The sequence below is a fragment of the Sapajus apella genome, unplaced genomic scaffold, assembly GCF_009761245.1.
Source record: "Sapajus apella isolate SASKATOON/1434 unplaced genomic scaffold, GSC_monkey_1.0 scaffold87, whole genome shotgun sequence".
Taxonomy (NCBI): Eukaryota; Metazoa; Chordata; class Mammalia; order Primates; family Cebidae; genus Sapajus; species Sapajus apella.
Genome location: NW_022437027.1, coordinates 2020007 through 2042452, shown reverse-complemented (window position 1 = coordinate 2042452; position 22446 = coordinate 2020007). Strand labels below are relative to the sequence as shown.

Here is a 22446-nt window from a genome sequence, read left to right as displayed (position 1 = left end):
TCATTCCTAAATATGAATGACAAAGATCACAAGATAGATGAAAAAAATCTGGAAGCATAAAAGGTTAAAATTTCATGTGAACAAATAAACAAACCCTGACTCTATAAGATCCATGTATGAGATATATTCAGAGATGAAGAACTATTACCTCCATTAACTAGGAGCAGAATGTGTTAGAAAGGACAAATTGAGAACACAAAATAACTCAGAAATGTTAAATTTCTGATTGTCAAAAGAATTACTAGATCAACTAAAAATATACTTGGCAAATTTTCCAAAAACATAGGGCAAACACGCATAAAGCTGGCAAATATGAAAGAAAAGACAAATATGGAGAGTCTAGCGCCCAACAGATAGATGTCCTTTTTTTTGTCTGTTTTTTTTTTTTAGGTGGAGTCTTACTCTGTCACCCAGGCTGGAGTGCAGTGGCATGATGTCAGTCTACTGCAACCTCTGCCTCCTGGGTTCAAGTGATTCTCCTGCCTTAGCCTCCCGAGTAGCTGGGATTACAGATGCATGCCACCACACCCAGCTCATTTTTGTATTCTTAGTAAAGACAGGGTTTCACCATACTGACCAGGCTGGTCTTGAACTCTTGACCTCAGGTGATCCATCTGCCTCAGCCTTCCAAAGTGCTGGGATTACAGGTGTGAGCCAACACTCCTGGCCTAAATAGGTATACATAAGTATACATGTATGAGTGATACATTCTTTAGAGGTGCAATTACAAACTATAGAAAATCCAAAAATAATTTTATTATGTTTTATGTTTAAAAGAGAAATGGAAGAGAAAGTAATATATATAAACTCAATCGCCCTCTTTCAATGGGCAAGTCAATAAATATTGTCTAAATAAAACAACAGAGACATTTAAAGTATGATTAGACTACAAAAGCACCAAAACCAGATCACTTAATAGGGTGCTTCTGAGCGGGGCTGGTCTGTGGGAAGGGTGTGGAAGGAGATGGTTTTTCAGCACTAGCGTTTTAAGTTTTTGATTAATGATGAATTTATCTACAAATTGCACACATTAAATTCTCCTGAGCATTTAAACAGCACTTACAAACGTAATCAAGTCCTCTTAAGGATATATTACTTACAAGAAACTTATAAATGTAATCAAATTCTTCTGAACACCACTAGCTAAAATTTTATTGAATTCAAAACACAAACATCTAAACACCCAAAGAAGCAGATTTATAAATTTAATTAAAAATTTTTATATGCTTTATGAATCCAACAATTGAAACTCAAATTTAGTATATCCAATTTCTTGCACATTTTCAATTATGTTAAAAATCAAACCCTTAACAGGATTTTTCTAGACATTTAAATATGGCTACTGAGTTAAGATTTTCTAAGTACTTCAATTAAAGCAATTCCACCATGTCATTTTCCCTAATTTGCCAAACTTATTTATTTTATTTATTTTCTGAGACAGGGTCTTGCTGTATCACACAGGCTGGAGTGCAGTGGTGTAATCATAGCTCACTGCAGCCTTGATCTCCTGAGCTCAAGTGATCTTCCCACCTCAGTCTCCCAAGTAACTGGGACTACAGGTGCTTATCCCCATGCCCAGCTAATTTTTAAAAAAAGTTTTATTAGAGAAAAGGTTGTTCAGTCTGGTCTCAACCTCCTGAGCTCAAGAGATCCTCCTGCCTTGGTCTCCCAAAGTGTTAGAATTACAGGTGTGAGCCACCACACCTGACCTCGACTTTTAAAAAATGTTTGATGTATTGTAAAAGCTGACAAAGCATGCACGGCACAGCTGAGGATTTCAAAACTTATCACACCTGCATGAATACAACTTGTACAAAAATCTTAATACTATAAACATTTCTGCATAACTAAATTGTTATTTTTGTATATATTTCTTGGGTGCCAGCAGCTCCCATCTGTAGGAAACAAATTCAGAAACTCAGGAACTCCTGCCCTGAGCCTGGCCCCAGGAGCTGGGATGTACCACTCTGGGGACATCTTCCTAGCCCGGGTTACCCAGCTGAGTCCCTCCTAGAGTGGATCCTGGCAAGATAGTACATCACTAGTTCCCTGGACAGTGTTCCCATTTCACCCATGCCCAGTTTTTATTGCCCCCTTTCAACATTTGAATACTTGGTTGGAGTAGAGAGAATCTTTCACCCATTCCCACCCAGCTGTCCTCTAATCTCCACTGCCTGGTTCTCACTGAAGAGACCCTTTGTCTTCTTTTTCTCTTTCTTTATGACTTCATTGACATTATTTTATAGTCATATATGTAAATTATTGTAAGATCAGTTACCCTGTAGCAATTAGAATAACAAAGAAAGATGTTTTAGAAAGTATTTAATAACTCTAAACTGATTCCTTTGTAGTTACTGTTTTATGTTCCAGCAAATTAGATTGACGAATTTTAATACTACTAGAATATTCAGATATTAAATCTAAAAACATGTCCCTTATCAAGCAAGTTTCCGTTTGGAAAGTTTCATAGTAATTATTCTCTCTTACTGTTTGAGTCCACTGATTTGCTGAGCCTCAATTAATTGGGAGAGGGAAGCAGGAGGTGGAGTAGGGTAGGGAGGGCTCCAGAAGACTTTCTTTTCTGAGGATGTGATAGTTAAGGTGAGCAAATTGGTGTGGGGAAGGGGCTGCCCAGTATGTTCAAAACAGAAACTATGGCCGGGCGTGGTGGCTCATACCTGCAATCCCAGCATTTTGGGAGTCTGAGGTGGGTGGATCAATTAAGGTCAAGAGTTCGAGACCAGCCTGGCCAACATGGTGAAACTCTGTCTCTACTGAAAATACAAAATTAGCTAGGCATGATAGTGCATGCCTGTAATCCCAACTACTTGGGCGGCTGAGGCAGGAGACTCACTTGAACCAGGGAGGTGGAGGCTGCAGGGAGCCGAGATCATGCCATTGCACTCCAGCCTGGGTGACAGAGTAAGACTGTCTCACAAAAACCAAAAAAACAAAATAACGGAAACTACAACATGTACGAAAGCCCCAATATCTTGTACACATGATATGTAACACTTAACACTATTTTAAGCACTTCAGATGTATTTATTTTATGGTAGATGAGGAATTTGTGGCAAAACTGATTAAGTAATTTTTCAAGGTCACACAGTGTAAATAATGGAGGCTTGATGTGAACCCAGGCAGTCTGGTTCCAGGAAATGGGATAGCAGAGAGCGACTGAGAAAAAAGCAATGTGAGGTGTAGATGAAGAGGAAGACAGGGACCAGGTATGCAGACCATATTAAAGATTTCGGAAAATAGTATGGAAATTTAAGGATTTTAAGAAGAGAATTGGCAGGATCACATTTATATTTTTCTTTTCTTTCTTTCTTTCTTTCTTTCTCTTTCTTTCTTTCTTTCTTTCTCTTTCTTTCTTTCTTTCTTTCTTTCTTTCTTTCTTTCTTTCTTTCTTTCTCTCTTTCTTTCTTTCTCTCTCTCTCTCTCTCTCTCTCTCTCTCTCTCTCTCTCTCTCTCTTTCTTTCTTTCTTTCTTTCTTTCTTTCTTTCTTTTTTTTTTTGAGACAGAGTCTCACTCTGTTGCCCAGGCTGGAGTGCACTAGCACAATCTCTGCTCACTGCAACCTCCGCCTCCCAGGTTCATGCAATTCTCCTGCCTCAGCCTCCTGAGTAGCTGGGATTATAGGCATGAGCCACGATGCCCAGCTAATTTTTGTATTTTTAGTAGAAATTGGGTTTCACCATGTTGGTCAGGCTGGTCTTGAACTCCTGACTTCATGATCCACCCGTTTCGGCCTCCCAAAGTCCTGGGATTACAGGCGTAAGCCATCACACCCAGCCACACTTATATTTTTCAAAGTTCTCCTCTGGCTGCACTGTGGAGAACTGATCATAGATCGTAAGCACTGGGGGAGCAGTGGAGGCAGGGAGACTAGTTAGGACAATATTGCAATGAGCAGCCCACATGAGAGTTGATGGAAACGATAAGCTTGGACTAAGAGAGTGGCTGTGGGCTGGAGGGCATGGCAGATGTTCTGAAGATTTTGTTGTGCTAAAATTCCTAATTAAAGAACAACATGCAAGGAATTCAATCAGGTGAATTTGCAGAGAACAATCTCCTTAGAATATCGTTCTCATCTTGTATCATAGTGATCGTCGCTGTATTTATTCAGAACAGAAAGATCTTTATAGTCTCATTTCGTGATGTGTACTGTATAAGGTGGGTAACAGAGGCTGTTTTCTGGCTTACAATTCAGAGCTTGAAAAATTAAGTCACACTACAGCACACTCAGATGTTTCCAAAAACTAAAATTGCAGAAGCACTTGACTTTCCAAGGCATAGAGAATGATGAACTCTCAGAATTATTAAAACTTAGCTGCTTCCAAGATGCCAGTTGACACCTGAACTAGAGAAGTCTTGAGAAAGCCATTGTGCTTACTTTGTTGAGGCCCATTTCTGGCCTCTCTTCCTGGAAACCTCAGGCACCCAGCCTCCCACACTTAAGTGACATTCAGAGAAACTGAGTATCCTGCTGTTATGCAAGTTCTGAAAATCAGTAGGTCACAGCAGAACAAAGGAAAGTTTGACTACCTAGACCAATATGAGGTCACTTCAGGGAGTGTCTGTATATTCCTTGAAGTATAAAGGTAAGTGTACTTCTTACCTTTATTTTAGAAAGGAAAGATTAGATAATGGTGGAGAAAACCTTTGTTTTTCACTTTTTCCTCTTCATGATACATGAATTGAAACATATATCTGACTTATTTTCAGTGATAATTCAAATACAAAAATCATAGAATAATCTTTGTGATTGTTCTGTTAACAACTATAAAGTGTTTCTTTTATAGTTACTGTTTTGTGTTCTTGCAAATTCGATTAACTATTTGATACTGCTGGGGCCTCTGGATATCAAAATTTAAAATGTATTTCTGTCTTGAGAAATAAACTTCCACTGGGAAAATTTCCCAGTAACTGTTATTTCCCCTCATATGTATCCATTAATTTGTTAAGCCTAAGACAGTCAACAATTTAAACCAAGAGGTTTTTTAAATTAATGGGGTTGAATTTTTAAAAACCACTTCTTGGTTACAAATTTCTCTCCATACAAACAAAACAATTTTACTGCCAAGTGAACTAAATATATCATCAGGGTATAAAAATCACTTTTTGTAACAATAAATTTTAAAATTTTATTCACCAAGACTTAGAACATAGAACTATATTAACATTTATACTTTATTTCATATTTGTTTTCAGTTTCCACCTTCAGATACTATTTTCTTTTTATTTATACTCATAGTTGCATGATTTTTTTGTGATTGCTTATCATAAAGTCAATATGTTTGTTCTATTTTTATTTTTTAAAAAGTTACATATGCATAGGAAAAGGAACTTAGGAAATGTGTTCTTCTCTGTTGATAAATCTTGTTAAAAATCAATAGTAGCTCCTGCACAAATAAGAAAGAGACACTATAGCAAAAGGATTTTTCTTTATTTAAAAGAAGAATTTGATCATAATAAATGCCTCATGTACCCAGAAAGGAATTAGCTTTTTCCCCAACCCTAACATCCATCTACTTTCTGTTCAGATGTGTTCCTGTTTGGTAGACAGCGTGGCCAGTTAAGTTGTACTGTGAGTTCAGTGGTCTTCTCTAAATATTTTCTCACTGTTTAAATGATCCAAGATTAGAGAATTGTCACTTACTAGAACCTCTTTATAATTCAGGTGGCTCACCATGTGTAAATTATTAACACCATGTCCTCAACCATCATTAGAAGTGATCCAGTTTCACATCTTCATTCCAAGATGTCTGTCTCAGTAAAGCATATGTGCCTTTGATAGTCACTCTATGTAAACAGACAGAGGGAATGGGAGTAAGTGTGTCACCTTGGGGCAATCAGAGTCAGTTTCCATAGAGAAAATTAGATTGGCCATATTTCATACTGCTAGAACCTCTTACCTGGTTTGGATAGTGAATTATATCTATAAAAAAGAATTCTGATGCTCTTGAATTTTAGATAATATATAGAAAACTCAATCATTTCACTTATGTAATTTCCATTTCTTCACATTTTATACTCTCAAATCCATCATTTTACTCAGCTTAAATTACATTAGATTTTGTGATTCTAAAACTATAAAATTATATAATCTCAACTTTCAATCAGTTTTTATCTTATGATACTCTTAAAGGCCTCAGAGCAGTATTTTTGTACACGACCTTAGGAGAATATCTTCTGCCCTTTTTAGGTCCGATATAGTCCCAGAGGCCATGTTTTAGAGAGGATAGTCAAAACAGGAAATCTTAACTGTATGCTTAGGTCATCCAGACACTGTCTGCTCTGTTGTTTCAGTCAGATTGGCACTGGGGAAAGAAGAAGAAGCATAAAATGTTAGTTTACATGGCAACACCAATTCAGCAGAGCAGTGAAAGTGAGATAAATAAGTAAGATGTGGCATTTTGGAATGTTCTTTGTCTGTCTTCTGAGAAGCTGCAAAGGCTCTTAGTCTGGTGTCCCTAAAAGCATACCCTGAGATGATCATGTGCGTGAAAGTGACTTGTTAGGTAGTGTTTCCAGGAAAGATCAGAGTTGAGGCGGGGGGAGGCAGTGGTATAGAGAAGGAAAGGAAATCCAGCAAAGGTGCTGTATGAAGCAGGTCCTGAAGAGGGTAACTTTGACTCAGTCCTGCAGGAAAGTCCTGGAACCAGCGCAGATCATACTTCAGAGTACTCCTGATGGATGGCGCAGGAAACATTCTCACACATGTCAGTCATTGCTAAGGGCCACATCCAGAAGGTTGTCAATTTCCAGGAACTTCTGGCTTTCCTTGCTCAGGCAGCTGAAAGGCAGTCCTCTGTCAGAGAGACCCAAGTACTGGTTGTTGGCAGAGGAAGCACACTGGGATCCAGGATATACAAAAATGACAAAGGGGGCCAGGCGTAGTAGCTCATGCTTGTAATCCTAGCACTATGGGAGGCCTAGGTGGGTAGATCACCTGAGGTCAGGAGTTCAAGACCAGCCTGGCCAACATGGTGAAATGCCGTCTCTACTAAAAATGCAAAAGAAAATTTGCTGGGTGTGGTGGCAGGTGCCTGTAATCCCAGCTACTTGGGAGGCTAAAGCAGGAGAATCGCTTGAACTCAGTAGGCAGAAGTTGCGGTGAGCCAAGTCCATGCCATTGCACTCCAGGCTGGGCAATAAGAACAAAACTCCGTCTCAAAAAAATAAAACTAAAAATAAAAAAAGACAAAGGGATCCAAGGAGATAAGGGGGAAGCACTGACAGTGTCCACTACAGGACCCAAGAAGCAATTTATGTGTTGGTTTTGTGAAATGTATAGCCAAAAACATTCTACTGCAATAAAATGCTTCAAATGAGCTAATAAAAAAACTCAATCCTGTAAAACACTTCAATAATTATAAAACAAGGGGTTATTTCTTTCATATATACAGCAAAAATATATTCCCCTTGAATGACATAAATTTTGTTATATCTTGAAAAAGAGAAATGTTAACCCTGATTCTCTGTTAGGGAATTGAATGTTGACAGATAAGCCAACTTTGAGTTGAAACCTAAACCAGTCAATGGTATATAGATTCACCCTCTCTCCAGATCTGCATTTTCTGATATTAGATGATATAAGAACAAACCATCAAAAAGATATTTTAAGACCTCTTTTATGAGATTTCAAGAGGAAACTGTTAAGTGTATATATCAAAATACAAAGTTAACTCCCACTCTGCAAGAAAATACTAAGTAGCTAAAGAGAAGCACTGAAAACTCCTGAAACATGCTCACCTGATGATTCTTCCTGTGAGCACACCAGTTCTATTTCTAAATAGGGGATATTTAGAGGGGACTGTGAGAAGCTTTAGGGGCTGGTGGTGGTGGTAGAATTTCAACATAATTTCTAAAATGTGTTATTCCCTTCACAGAGTTTACAGATTGTCTTTTAATTTCTAAAAATGTTTTGTGTTCCTTGATGAAAATGATAACATATTAGACTGTGTGCAATTATGTGTGTGAATGTTCAATATTGTAATAAGATGTGTTATATTTGTGCAATTTATGTAGTGTCTTTATTCTAAAATGCCAAAACATTTTATTGAAATAATCTTTTTCATGCTTAGTTAATTTTTGATGCAATTTCTAAATTTTATAGATTTATAGAAATTGAGAACAGTTATTAACTACATTAATTGTATAGTATGCATTAGGTAATCACTTAAAAGGAAAATATATTTGTCTATTGCTTTTTAGTGATTTTTACTCAAAATTTTATCTTTTCGTAATAAAATTTTTCTTTTAAAAATATTTTAGTTATACATGGAATATTCCAGTTAAATGGACTGAAGATGATATATCAAGCAGTGTATTATTTAATAGGTCAGAAAAAGAAGGTAAATATTATCAATTTATTTATTTCTTCTTTGAATTAATATACCACATTAAACTAATATAAGGACAAAGATGCAACAGTAACGCTGGAACTTTTGTAAACTCCAGCTAAGTGATCACTTAAATAATTTATTGATGATTCCAAATCTTCATCTACAATGACAACTTTTCTACCTTGAGATATTCTTTTTAATGATTTATCATGATTGACACAATAATAAATATCCATATCCAAAGGAGAAGAGTCACTTGCCTAACCATTGGAAGATCAATGTGTAAGTTTCCTCCCTTCCTCCCTCCCTCCCTTCTCCTTCCATCCCTTTTTCCTTCCCTCCCTCCCTTGCTTCCTTCCTTTTTGTTTTTTCTTGGTATCAGATAAGTAAGCCATTGAATTTCTTACACTGCTATGTGATAAGCCTGAGGTTTTTTTTAATGCTCCCATTAAATTAGACCATTTTTTGAAATATATTTGTGTTCTATCTCCATTTATTTATTTTTTCCTTACTTGAAAAATGTTAGAGTTATATAAAAACAAGTAGACCTTATCCAGATTGAGGAAAAAATAATAATAGATAAGGCAAGTTTTAGCAGCAATCCCAGAAGAATCTTTCTTTTTATATATATTTTTTTCATTTTACTTGTTTTGGTGTTTCAAAACTATTTCTTTTCTAAGACAAACGAGACATCTTTGCCCCATTTCATGAGGACTTGGTTTCAGACTAGCATTTGGTATGGACTTTCACTTGTGTCTTCTTGAGGATAAAAGTAGATTACTCATTCTTTATTTACATATGCCTAGTTGCTCCTATAAAATATTTTAAAATATTAATGAGGTTTGATTTCTCCTGGCCAATAAATTTTTACTCTTTTTACAGTAGATTGCCTTTTAAGAACAGCTTTACTGAGATATAATTCCCATACCATAAAATTCACCCATTTAAAGTGCACAATCCAATGGTTTTTAGTATATTCACGGATATGTGTAATCATCACCACAGTCAGGTTTAGAAGCCCCATACCCTTCAGCCATCATGCCTGCAGCCTCCCATATGCCCAGCCCTAAGAAACCACTAATGTATTCTCTACCTCTATAGATTTGCCGCTTCTGGTCCTTTCACATAAATAAAAGTGTATATGCAGTATTTTTTGTGACTTTTAATTAGCATAATGTTTTCAAGGCTCATCTATGATATAGCATATATCAGTACTTCATTCCTTTCTATTGCCAGGTCATATCCCATGATACGGATATACCACCATTTGTTTATCCATTTATCAGCTGATAGATATTTGGATCATTTGTACCTTTTGTCTATTATGAAAAATGCTGCTATAAACATTTGTGTATAAGTTTTTCTGTGAATCCAGCAGGTTTTTTCCACCTTCGGGCCTTTTAAGAAAACGTTTATTGTTAACCATTTTTGTGATTTTTTATTATTACTACCAACTACCAGCTTTGTTATTATAGAGGTAAAACTCCTTCTGAAGCTCTCCTGCACAGGGATTGCTATTAAACTTTCTCTTGCTTATTTATTTTAATAATTATTGTAACAATGTGGGCAAAAAAAATTCTCAATTTTTCCAGAATTCCCAGATCAATGCCACTTTGTCTTAGTATTTCATGCTATGTTTGAGTGCCAACCTCTATATTTTGTGCTCTTCTGACCATTTTCTTATTCATAAGCATATTTGCCAAAGGAAAAATGGAGAAGACAGAAAAAAAAGACATTTTTAACAATGTGTAACAGCACTGATAAAAGGCACAATAAGAAGTTTAGAATTCCAGTGGTAGGTTTTCAGTGGATTTGATTTAACTATTACTAAATATTTTCCTCATTGGTCACCATAGTTAATTGAGGATTGGAAGAATGTCTCAGCAGCTGTTTGATTTACTGTTTACATGTTTGAAAGTGTGAATAATTCATCTACCCTAATACAATTCACCCAGCACTTTCATGGAATGAGGTTTCCATACAAGTGAATTTTTCAGATAACTAAAGCTTACTCAAGTACTTTGTAAAATACATTTCAAGAGTTCACAATAGACATTGTTCTACTATGTGTTATGTACTTCTTAGAATATTTGGAATAATGAATTTAATTCTTACTTACTAAATTAATTCTTTCAAGCATGTATTGCTTACATGCCAGACACAGAGGTAAGAATGGAGATAGTGCTGGGCAAAAAAATGAAAAAAAAAAAATGCAATCGTAACCCTTGTGTAGGCGATTGTCTAGGGATGGGTTTGATGGCAGATATAATGCTGTGTCCTAAGTGCCTGTGTGGCAATGCAGATCACCAAAAGCACTCATAAAATCATCAGCCTAGGTTTGGGGTCCAGGAAGCAATTCTAAAAAATGTCTGGGCTGAGAGTTCAGAGGCTAAAGGCAGAGTTTAAACGGGTGATAGAATTGACTGGATGTAGAGGGGACATGTGCTCCGAACAGAATGCATGACTGTGAAAGTGAAAGAGCAGGGAGTTCTCATACTCCTTCATATCCCTCTGTTAATACATTTCACACAGTTTTTTTGTTTTTTGTTTTTTGAGACAGAGTTTTGCTCTTGTTGTCCAGGCTGGAGTGCACTGGTGCAATCTCGGCTCACTGCAACCTCTGCCTTCTTGTTTCAAGTGATTCTCTTGCCTTAGCCTCCCAAGTAGCTGGGATTACAGGTGCCCACCACCATGCTCAGCTAATTTTTGTACTTTTAGTAGAGACAAGTTTCACCATGTTGGCTAGGCTGGTCTTGAACTCCTGACCTTGCGATCTGCCTGCCTTGGCCTTCTAAAGTGCAGGGATTACAGGGAAGAGCCACCATACCCAGCCAACACTTCACACATTTTTGTTCTAACTATTGACCTATCTGTGTCTCCCCTCCCCACAGAATATTCTTTGAGGAAATGGAGCTTATTCATTGTCGTTATTGTTCTAGATCTATAGCAGCATCTAATAATTGTTTATTGAATAAAGAATGAATAAACAAATAAATGAAGAGGCTGATAGTCACAGAGCTTTGATGACATATCTGCCTTTATTTGAAACTTCAGAATCATGACTGGTCACTGAGCCAGAAGCAAACTAGAGGTCTTTTTCTACTTCAAAGTGCCTGCTCCATTTTTAGGCTATGCAATAAGTTCCTGTTTCCTGTTTGAGGACATCTTCAGCTCTCAACTCAGAGCATGGATGACGAACATGTCCTGAGTGTACTAAATGGGCAACCAGCTCATGTTACCAGTCCTACCTCCCTCCTCTTGGTTTCTTTGATGATTCATGAGTTAGAAATTCTTCAGGCAACAGTGGAACTCTCTCCAAGGTCTTTTATTTACATTTCTATTGTACGTGCTATTTTAGGCATCAAAACAATAAGTAAACTCATAATTTCTAACAAAAGAAGAGAAGCTCTATCACAAAACCTTTTCTGGTTACTCCAAATACCCTGAATAATCTCTCCTGTCATTATCTATAGTATATATTATGCTGTCAGTTTCATCAGTCCTTATTCCTAGTATTATTTTGTATTTTAAACAAAATCTTCATATGCTCTTATTAAGCTTCATATGCTCTCTCTTCTTACTCTCAACTAAATTATAAGCTTCTTGATGACACAAACTAAACATATTTCTTGTCCCCTGTCTACCCTATTATCAACAAGGTGCTACGAATATCCTGAGTTCAGAAAGTCTTCGTTTAATGAAGGGTTGTTTGCCCCAGACTGCTGTCCTTTTACAGGTTAACTGCATATATTTTAGTTATGTCTCTATCTTTTAGTATCAGCTGCGATTTTGGCTATTGTCAGTGCATCTACATTTAGTAGCATACTACCTTTTTTCTTTCTTTTTTTTTTTTTTTTTTTTTTTTGAGATGGAGTCTTTCTCTGTCACCCAGGCTGGAGTGCAGTGGTGTGACCTCGGCTCACTGCAACCTCCACCTCCTGGGTTCAAGTGATTCTTCTGCTTCAGCCTCCTGAGTAGCTGGGACCTCGGGCATGCACCACTATGCCCAGCTAATTTTTGCATTTTTAGTAAAGACAGGGTTTCACCATATTGGCCAGGCTGGTCTCGAACTCCTGACCTCATGATCCGCCCACCTCGGCCTCCCAAAGTGCTGGAATTACAGGCACCTTTTTGCATTTAATTTACTGCTTTCTAACATTTAAAATGATTGAAGGTTGTCATATGGTATCAGGTAACCAATCTGGCTAAAACATAATATTTTAAAAGAGACATTTCTAAGTGCATAGGATCTGGGAGAGGTCTAAAGTCTGGGAAGGGGTATAGGCTCTGTGATAGCTGTTTCTGCAACTTTTACTTCCAGATTTGAGGGTGTCCTATGGATGGTTTGGACTATCCAGACTGTCCAGTCAGTTTTTATCATAGAAATAAGATTTACTAAACATCTATGATAGTCATATCTAAATATTTAATATCAAAATAATGATGGGCATATATTTTTGTATTTGATGACAAAGAGGGCAGCACTTTGTTCATTTTTTCAAGCTAAGCCTCCTGGAATGCGCAAGCTTTGATTGGATGATTATGGGCTCAGTTTTGCTGGTTTAGAAACTCGATTTGTCAGTTCAGCCCTGGTCAACCAAGTCTTGGAAGATTTACTCATCTAAACCAAACATATAGGAGATTAACTAAGAATGCTAATTTGTTAATTTACACAGTTAAAATATACTAGATAGTGAATCAGAATACTCATGTCAGCTAATTAGGTATTACCTTCTAGGAAGAAAGTTACTTAGTAAGAATTAAGGGAAGGTTAGGTAGATTAATTATTTTACAGATGTCATTGAATTGTGATAGTGTGATATGTTGCATTAGCCAGGTGAATCTAATTATTACACTTTAGAGACAATCAATACAACAGTCTAAAGGAGGTATTCCTGACTGCCATTTCTCTTAGGTGGCTCTCCACCAAATAATAACCTAGAAATCTTGTCTTCTTTCTTGTGGCTCTACCATCCCCTGCATCTATTACTTCTGCCCACATTTTTTTCTTTTCCTTTTTTCTTTTTTTGAGACAGAGTCTCGCTCTGTTGTCCAGGCTGGAGCACAGTGGTGCGATCTTGGCTCACTGCAACCTCTGCCTCCGAGTTCAAGCAATTCTCCTGCCTCAGCCTCCCTAGTAGCTGGGATTACAGTGCGTGCCACCATGCCTGGCTAATTTTTGTATTATTAGTAGAGACGGAATTTTACCATGTTGGCCAGGCTGGTCTTGAACTCCTGACCTCAGGTGATCCGCCTGCCTCGGCCTCCCAAAATGCTGGGATTAGAGGCATAAGCCACTGTATGTGGCCTTCTGTCCACATTGCGTAGCCAGTTCTCAGGCATGTCCTGCAAGGAAGGCTAATAGATGGAGTCCAGCTTTGTACCTAGGAAGAAAAAAGAACCGTGTGGTAAACAACTAACAGATCTCTGTCACATACACTGTTTTCTGTAGGACCAGACCTGTCAAATAGCCTACAACACATGTTGCAGCTCAATTTGGCACCTACTTCCCTGGGCACACTGGAGACACACTGACAGATCTTCAGTACCCAATTCTCCTTTGCAGTTATTTTTTTCCAACCACCAAAATTATTGCTAATTATAATCTTTCTTCACAATAACTGGGTTGCATTTTTCCCGTTTCCTGTTCATTGTGTATTACACATTAAAGCCACAGGCATACCTGAGAGATACTGCAGGTTTGGTGCCAAGCCACTGCAAGAAAGCAAAGATCACAATTAAGTGAGTCACATGAATTTTTTTGGTTTCCCAGTGCATATACAAGTTATTTTTTACTATACTGTAGCCTCCTAAGTGTACAATTGCATTATGTATAAAAAGTACATATGTTAATTAAAATAATTTATTGCTAAAAATGATAACAATCATCTGAGCCTTCAGCCAGTTGTAATCTTCTTTACTGGTAGAGGGTCTTGCCTCAGTGCTGACAGCTACTAGCTGATTAGAGTGGTGGACTTGGGTGGCTACGGTAATTTCTTAAAATAAGTTTGCTGCATTAATTTACTCTTCCTTTAACAAAAGGTTTCTTTGCAGCATGCGATACTATTTCATAGAATTTTACACACACTAGAACTTCTCCCAAACCCTGGTGGTACTTTCTTAATTACATTTATGGAATATTTTTAATCCTTTGTTGTCATTTCAAGATGCTCACAGCATCTTTACCAGGAGTAGATTCCATCCCAAGAAGCCACTTTTTTTTTTTTTTTGGCATATTTTTATGATAAATTTTCTTTTTTTTTTTTCCCATTTATTTATTTTATTGCATTTTAGGTTTTGGGGTACATGTGAAGAACATGCAAAATTGTTGCATAGGAACACACATGGCAGTGTGATTTGCTACCTTCCTCCCCATCACCTACATCTGGCATTTCTCCCCCTGCTATCTCTCCCCAGCTCCCCACCACCCACCGTCCCTCCCCTATTTCCCCCCAACTGACCCCAGTGTGTAGTGCTCCCCTCCCTGTGTCCATGTGTTCTCATTGTTCAACACCGCCTATGAGTGAGAACATGCGGTGTTTGATCTTCTGCTTTTCTGTCAGTTTGCTGAGAATGATGGTTTCCAGGTTCATCCATGTCCCTACAAAGGACCCAAACTCATCGTTTTTGATGGCTGCATAATATTCCATGGTGTATATGTGCCACATTTTCCCTATCCAGTCTATCGTCGATGGGCATTTGGGTTGGTTCCAGGTCTTTGCTATTGTAAACAGTGCTGCAATGAACATTCGTGTGCACGTGTCCTTATAGTAGAATGATTTGTAATCCTTTGGATATATACCCCGTAATGGGATTGCTGGGTCGAATGGAATTTCTATTTCTAGGTCTTTGAGGAATCGCCACACTGTCTTCCACAATGGTTGAACTAATTTACACTCCCACCAACAGTGTAAAAGTGTTCCTATTTCTCCACATCCTCTCCAGCATCTGTTGTCTCCAGATATTTTAATGATCGCCATTCTAACTGGCGTGAGATGGTATCTCAATGTAGTTTTGATTTGCATTTCTCTGATGATGGGTGATGATGAGCATTTTTCCATATGTTTGTTGGCCTCATGTATGTCTTCTTTTGTAAAGTGTCTGTTCATATCCTTTGCCCACTTTTGAATGGGCTTGTTAGTTTTTTTCTTGTAAATCTGTTTTAGTTCTTTGTAAATTCTGGATATCAGCCCTTTGTCAGATGGGTAAACTGCAAAAAATTTTTCCCAATCTGTTGGTTGCCGATTCACTCTAATGATTGTTTCTTTTCCTGTGCAGAAGCTGTGGAGTTTGATTAGGTCCCATTTGTCTATTTTGGCTTTTGTTGTCAATGCTTTTGGTGTTTTGGTCATAAAGTCCTTGCCTACACCTACGTCCTGAATGGTTTTGCCTAGATTTTCTTCTAGGGTTTTTATGGTGTTAGGTCTTATGTTTAAGTCTTTAATCCATCTGGAGTTAATTTTAGTGTAAGGTGTCAGGAAGGGGTCCAGTTTCTGCTTTCTGCACATGGCTAGCCAGCTTTCCCAACACCATTTATTGAGCAGGGAATCCTTTCCCCATTGCTTGTTTTTGTCTGGTTTGTCAAAGATCAGATGGCTGTAGATATGTTGTGTTGCCTCTGAGACCTCTGTTCTGTTCCATTGGTCTATATCTCTGTTTTGGTACCAGTACCATGCTGTTTTGATTACTGTAGCCTTGTAGTATAGTTTGAAGTCTGGTAGTGTGATGCCCCCCACTTTGTTCTTTTTGCTTAGAATTGACTTGGCTATGCGGGCTCTCTTTTGGTTCCATATGAAGTTTAAGGTGGTTTTTTCCAGTTCTGCGAAGAAGGTCATTGGTAGCTTGATGGGGATAGCATTGAATCTGTAAATTACTTTGGGCAGTATGGCCATTTTCACGATATTGATTCTTCCTAACCATGAACATGGAATGTTTCTCCATCTGTTTGTGTCCTCTCTTATTTCGTTGAGCAGTGGCTTGTAGTTCTCCTTGAAGAGGTCCTTTACATTCCTTGTTAGTTGTATTCCTAGGTATTTTATTCTCTTTGTGGCAATTGTGAATGGAAGTTTGTTCTTGATTTGGCTCTCTTTAAGTCTGTTATTGGTGTATAGGAATGCATGTGATTTCTGCACATTGATTTTGTATCCTGAGACTTTGCTGAACTTGCTTATCAATTTCAGGAGGTTTGGGGCTGAGACGATGGGGTCTTCTAGATATACAATCTTGTCGTCTGCAAATAGAGACATTTTGACTTCCTCCTTTCCTATTTGAATGCCCTTTATTTCTTTTTCTTGCCTGATTGCTCTGGATAGAACTTCTAATACTATATTGAATAGCAGTGGTGAGAGAGGGCATCCTTGTCTGGTGCCACATTTCAAGGGGAATGCTTCCAGTTTTTGCCCATTCAGTATGATATTGGCTGTTGGTTTGTCATAAATAGCTTTTATTATTTTGAGATACGTTCCATCGATACCTAGCTTATTGAGGGTTTTTAGCATAAAGGGCTGTTGAATTTTGTCAAAGGCCTTCTCTGCATCAATTGAGATAATCATGTGGTTTTTGTCTTTGGTTCTGTTTATGTGGTGAATTACGTTTATAGACTTGCGTATGTTGAACCAGCCTTGCATCCCCAGGATGAAGCCTACTTGATCATGGTGGATAAGCTTTTTGATGTGCTGTTGCAATCGGCTCGTCAGTATTTTATTGAAGATTTTTGCATCTATGTTCATCATGGATATTGGCCTGAAGTTTTCTTTTCTTGTTGAGTCTCTGCCGGGTTTTGGAATCAGGATGATGTTGGTCTCATAAAATGATTTGGGAAGAATTCCCTCTTTTTGTATTGTTTGGAATAGTTTCAGAAGAAATGGTACCAGCTCCTCTTTGTATGTCTGGTAGAATTCAGCTGTGAACCCATCTGGACCTGGGCTTTTTTTGGGTGGTAAGCTCTTAATTGCTGCCTCAACTTCAGACCTTGTTATGGGTCTGTTCAGGGTTTCGGCTTCTTCCTGGTTTAGGCTTGGCAGGAGGCAAGTGTCCAGGAATTTATCCATTTCTTCCAGGATTATTAGTTTGTGTGCATAGAGTTGTTTGTAATAATCTCTGATGATGGTTTGAATTTCTGTGGAATCTGTGGTGATATCCCCTTTATCGTTTTTTATTGCATCAATTTGGTTATTATCTCTTTTCTTTTTTATTAATCTGGCTAGTGGTCTATTTTGTTGATCTTTTCAAAAAACCAGCTCCTGGATTTATTGATTTTTTGAAGGGTTTTTTGTGTCTCTATCTCCTTCAGTTCTGCTCTGATCTTAGCTATTTATATTTTCCTCTAGAGACTGCCCAAGAAGCCACTTTCTTTGCTCACCCATAAGAAGCAACTCCTTACCTATTCAAGTTTTATCATGAGATAGCAGCAATTCAGTCACCTTTTCAGGGTTCACTTCTAGTTCTAGTTCTCTTGCTATTTTCACCACATCTGCAGTTATGTTCTCCCTATATGTCCTGAACAATTCAAAGTCAATCATAAGGGTTACAATCAATTTCTTCCAAATTCCTGTTAATGTTGATATTTTGACCTCCTCTTATAAATCATGAATGTTCTTAATGGCTTCTAGAATGGTGAATCCTTTCTAGAAGGTTTTCAATGTACCTTGTCCAGATCCATCAGAGGAATCACTATCTATGGCAGTTATTGACTTACAAAATGTATTTCTTAAACAATGAGTCTTTGAAAGTCAAAGTCACTCCTGGACCCATAGGCTTCAGAATAGATATTGTGTTAGACACTGTGAAAACAATAATCTCCTTGTACATTTCCATAAGAGCTCTTAAATGACCAGGCACATTGTCAATAAGCAGTACTATTTTGAAAGGAATCTTTTTTTTTTATGAGCAATAGGTCTCAACAATGGGCATAAAATATTCAGTAAACCATGCTATAAACAGATGTGCTGTCATCCAGGCTTTGTTGTTCCATTTATAGAGCACAGGAAGAGTAGATTTAGCATAATTCTTAAGGGTCTTAGGATTTTTAGAATGGTAAATGAGCACTGGCTTTAATTTAAAGTTGCCAGCTGCATCCACCCCTAACAAGAGAGTCAACCTGTCCTTTGAAGCTTTAAAGCCAGACATTGACTTCTCTCTAGCTGTGAAAGTCCTTGATGGCATTTTCTTCTACTACAAAGCTGTTTCATCTACTCTGAAAATGCTTTTAGTGTAGCTGCCTTCATAAATGATCTTAGCTAGGTCTTCTTATTAACTTGCTGCAACTTCTATATCAGCACTTTCTGCTTCACTTTGAACTTTTATATTTAGAGATGGCTTCTTTCCTTAAACCTCAAGAACCAACGTTTGCTAGCTTCCAATTTTTCTTCTATAGCTTCCTTACTTCTCTCAGCCTTCATAGAGTTGAAGATTTAGGGCCTTTCTCTGGATTACACTTTGTATTAAGGAAATGTTTTGGTTACTTTGATCATCTCTTTGGACAGCTAGAACTTCCTCTTTCTTATCATTCGTGTGTTCACTGGAGTACCACTTTTAATTTCCTTCAAAGACTTTTTCTTTATGTTTAGAACTTGGCTAACTGTGTGGTGCAAGAGGACTGGCTTTCAGCCTGTCTCAACTTTTGATACCCTTTTCTCACTAAGCTTAATCATTTCTAAAGTGAGAGAGGTTCAACTGTTGCTTTCATCTGAACACTTAGGGCCATTGTAGGGTTATTGATTGGCCTAATATTAAGTTGTGTCTAAAAGAATAGGGAGGTCCAAGGGTTGGGGGGGTGGGAGAGAGAAAGAGAGAAAGGGGGGGAAGAGAGACAGAGAGAGAGACAGAGAGAGAGAGACAGAGAGAGAGAGAGAGACAGAGGCGGGGGAATGGCCAACTGGTGGAGCAGTTAGAACACACACAACACTTACCAATTAAGTTCTCCCCTTACATGGGTGTGGTTCATGGCTCCCCGAAACAATTACAATAGTAACATCAAAAATCACTGATCACAGATCACCCTAACAGATATAATAATAATGAAAAAGCTTGAAATATTGCTAGAATTACTGAAATGTAAACTAGAGACATGAAGTGAGCACATGATGTTGGAAAAATAGCACTGATTGATTGGCTTTGCTACAAACCTTCAATTTGTAAAAAAAAGTGCAGTATCTGCAAAGCACAATAAAGTGAATTCTCTCTAGTGCAATAAAATAAGGTATGCTTGTACACCTTTCTTTACAGGAAAATTTACTAGGCCACTTGCTAAGATTTAGAATGGACCCTGTAATTATTACTAAAACAATCACTAATACTTTCTTGAATAAGTAATTTGTTGAAAGCATTACCACAAATGGATAACCAATCCATTTTATAATGGATCATGTTAGCTTCAGTTTCAGAAATTGAAATTTTCTTCTATGACACCAAAGTCTAATAATGCATTCTACTTGAAATTTTGAGCTCTTCAAGTATACTTTGCATGTCATTAGCTAAAAAGGACTACTCTTGCATCTTTCAGCTGTGTTTTTATTTTCTTAACTAAATTGAGATGGGAGTCTCACTATGTTGACCAGGCTGGTCTCAAACTGGTCTCAAGCAATCTTCCCATCTTAGCCTCCTCAAGTGCTGGGATTACAGGTGTGAGCTACTCTGCCCGGCCTCAGCTGTTTTACTATTGAGTGATACATAAAATGTAATAAGATGTAAACTCTGTCATTTTACATTAAAAAGTAATTCAATTAAAGGATTAGTGCAACGCAACATTTATATCACTGAAGAAAAATGTTTTTTTCTCTAGGAATCTCAGGCTATCATAAGCTGTCTACTTGTCTAAAATTTGTTATAATTATTTATATTAGTAACATTAAAGAACTGTTACCTGTGCTCTGTTGTTGAAATCTATCAGGGTTGAAAAGAGGCTCCATATGAAATTTTGAAAAGGTCTAGGCAAATAATAAAAGAAAAAAGTAAGAATTTTCTAGAAAAATCTCATTTTTTTTTAATAACTCATTCAATACTTTTTGAGTTGATAACGGCATATGTCCATTAAACTTACATTTCCAAATATATAAAATGAAATTGCAAGGTTTTTAAAATATAATTTCAAATGAAAAAGGATTACTAATCATAAAAAGAGTAGGGTCCCATTATGCTTGTACATGTGTGAATATAGAAGACACACACACACACACACACACCCACACACAGCAGGTAAAAACATGTTAATTGTGGCAGGTAATTTTTTTATTCTTCTTTACACTTTTCTGTATTTTCCAAGTGCTCCATAAAGAATACATGTTATTGTTATAATCTGAAAAAAATTACCAGTAAATGGAGTAACAAAAGGAAACATACAGTGTGTTAGTCCTGTATTTTAATCTTACTAAAGTATTTTAGTTCTACTCACTTCATTATGTAACTAACAACCGAACAGTATTTTGCTGTTGACAACTGTTCCGAAAGTAGCATGAACTTGGAAAGTCCTTAACTACTGACTTCCTGGATCTCAGCTTCCTCATCTATAAAGTGAGAAAAATCACAGTAACTCTAGACAGGCTTAACTAGGTACATATAAAGCACACTAAAATATGGTGGTATTTAGATGGATTGCCAGGAACTTCTCAATGTTATTTATATTTGCTTCGCTATTTATAGTACTGGCAGCATGTTCCCTTTCATTATAATGGGGATAGCTACCATCTGTGGGGTACGTAATACATAACTATGTGGCCAACACGTTACCTATGTTATCTTATTTAATCTTCACAACAGCCCTGTGAAGGATTTTTGTTCCTGTCTTCCTTGGGGTGAACTGGGACACAAAGGGGTCAAGTGATCTGGCCAAGGTCACACAGCTAGTAAGTCACAGAGCAAGGACTTTATCCTAGATCTCTCAGACTCAAAAGTTCATGCTCTTTCTCCTGTAACATATGGCTGTATGCTTAGCAAGCAACTCTCCTCCTGATACAAACATTCAAAGTGTACAGATGCCAAAAGATTAGCTTCCTTTCAACAATTTGTCCATGGGAAGATGACAAAGCAAGAGAAATTTTACATGAGTGAGGTAAGGGTTTATAATTTGTCAAGTATCTACTCTGAAAGTTCCTAAAGAAACTTATTGTCTTGTTGAAGGGCTTACTCATATATTGGGAAACACTACTGTGTCCTGGATATCTTCCAGACCTTGCAAACACTTCCAAAATTTAAATCATATTTCCTCCCAAACTGACTCACCTTCCTCTACTCTTTACTGGCAACACCATTATTCATCCAGTCATGCAATCCATTTTCCCCTCCTCTGACTGCCCACATCAAGTTAGAAAAAGGGTTTTGTTATTTTGCCTGTGATACGTCTCCTGAATACATCAACTACTTTATAGTTTCATCATCACAGTGTAAGCCCTTGTCTTCTATTGTCCTACATGACTACAGAGGACTCTAAATTAGCCTTCTTATCTCTAGAATCACCTCCAAAATATCTCCTATACCACTATTGAAATCATTTTCCAGGAAATAGACTTGAGCATGTTATTTTTCTGCTTAAAACTCTTTTCTCCTCTCAGAAGATGTATTCTTAACATGCCATGTGACTCTTTATACTGCAGCCCTGGCTTTTATTTCCAGCATCATTTCCTATTTTCTAATATCACAACCTACATTGTTAGTACACTGACGTATTTGAAATTTCTCAACTATACTGTGTTCCTATACCATTATTTAAATTGCATATTGTCCATGTAACCAAAGGAGTATGAGCTGAGAAGTATAGGAGTAATGCTAACAAACATGGTTATATCAAAGCATAGCTATTATTGCAACTTGTACTTTTACCTAAACCATAAGTCTCTGCTCCTTCAATATTAGGCTTCTAAAATCTATACCACGGAGCCTGACATAGATATGCATGCTGCTTTAGAAAGAATGCTAATTTGATAAATTCACTGATGGAAAAGTATCGTTGTAACCTACTGAAATAGGAAGTAGAAGACTTTACAGAGATAAAGAAAAATGGAAGAACAAGTATGAAGTGGGTTACAAAATCAAGAATGTTCCATTTGGATCTCAATTCTATTGCAGGTCTTCTTGATGCAGTAACATTTTTAAAGTGTTG

General features: G+C 37.3%; 1 protein-coding gene across 1 annotated transcript in view; it reads left to right on the top strand.

Moving 5' to 3' along the window:
- Positions 1-22446, top strand: part of ENPEP (glutamyl aminopeptidase) — a 90384-nt gene that overhangs the window by 47519 nt on the left and 20419 nt on the right. The window contains exon 11 of the mRNA XM_032254748.1: positions 8281-8360. Within this exon, the coding sequence (XP_032110639.1) occupies positions 8281-8360 (80 nt within the window). The remainder of the gene's footprint in view (positions 1-8280; positions 8361-22446) is intronic.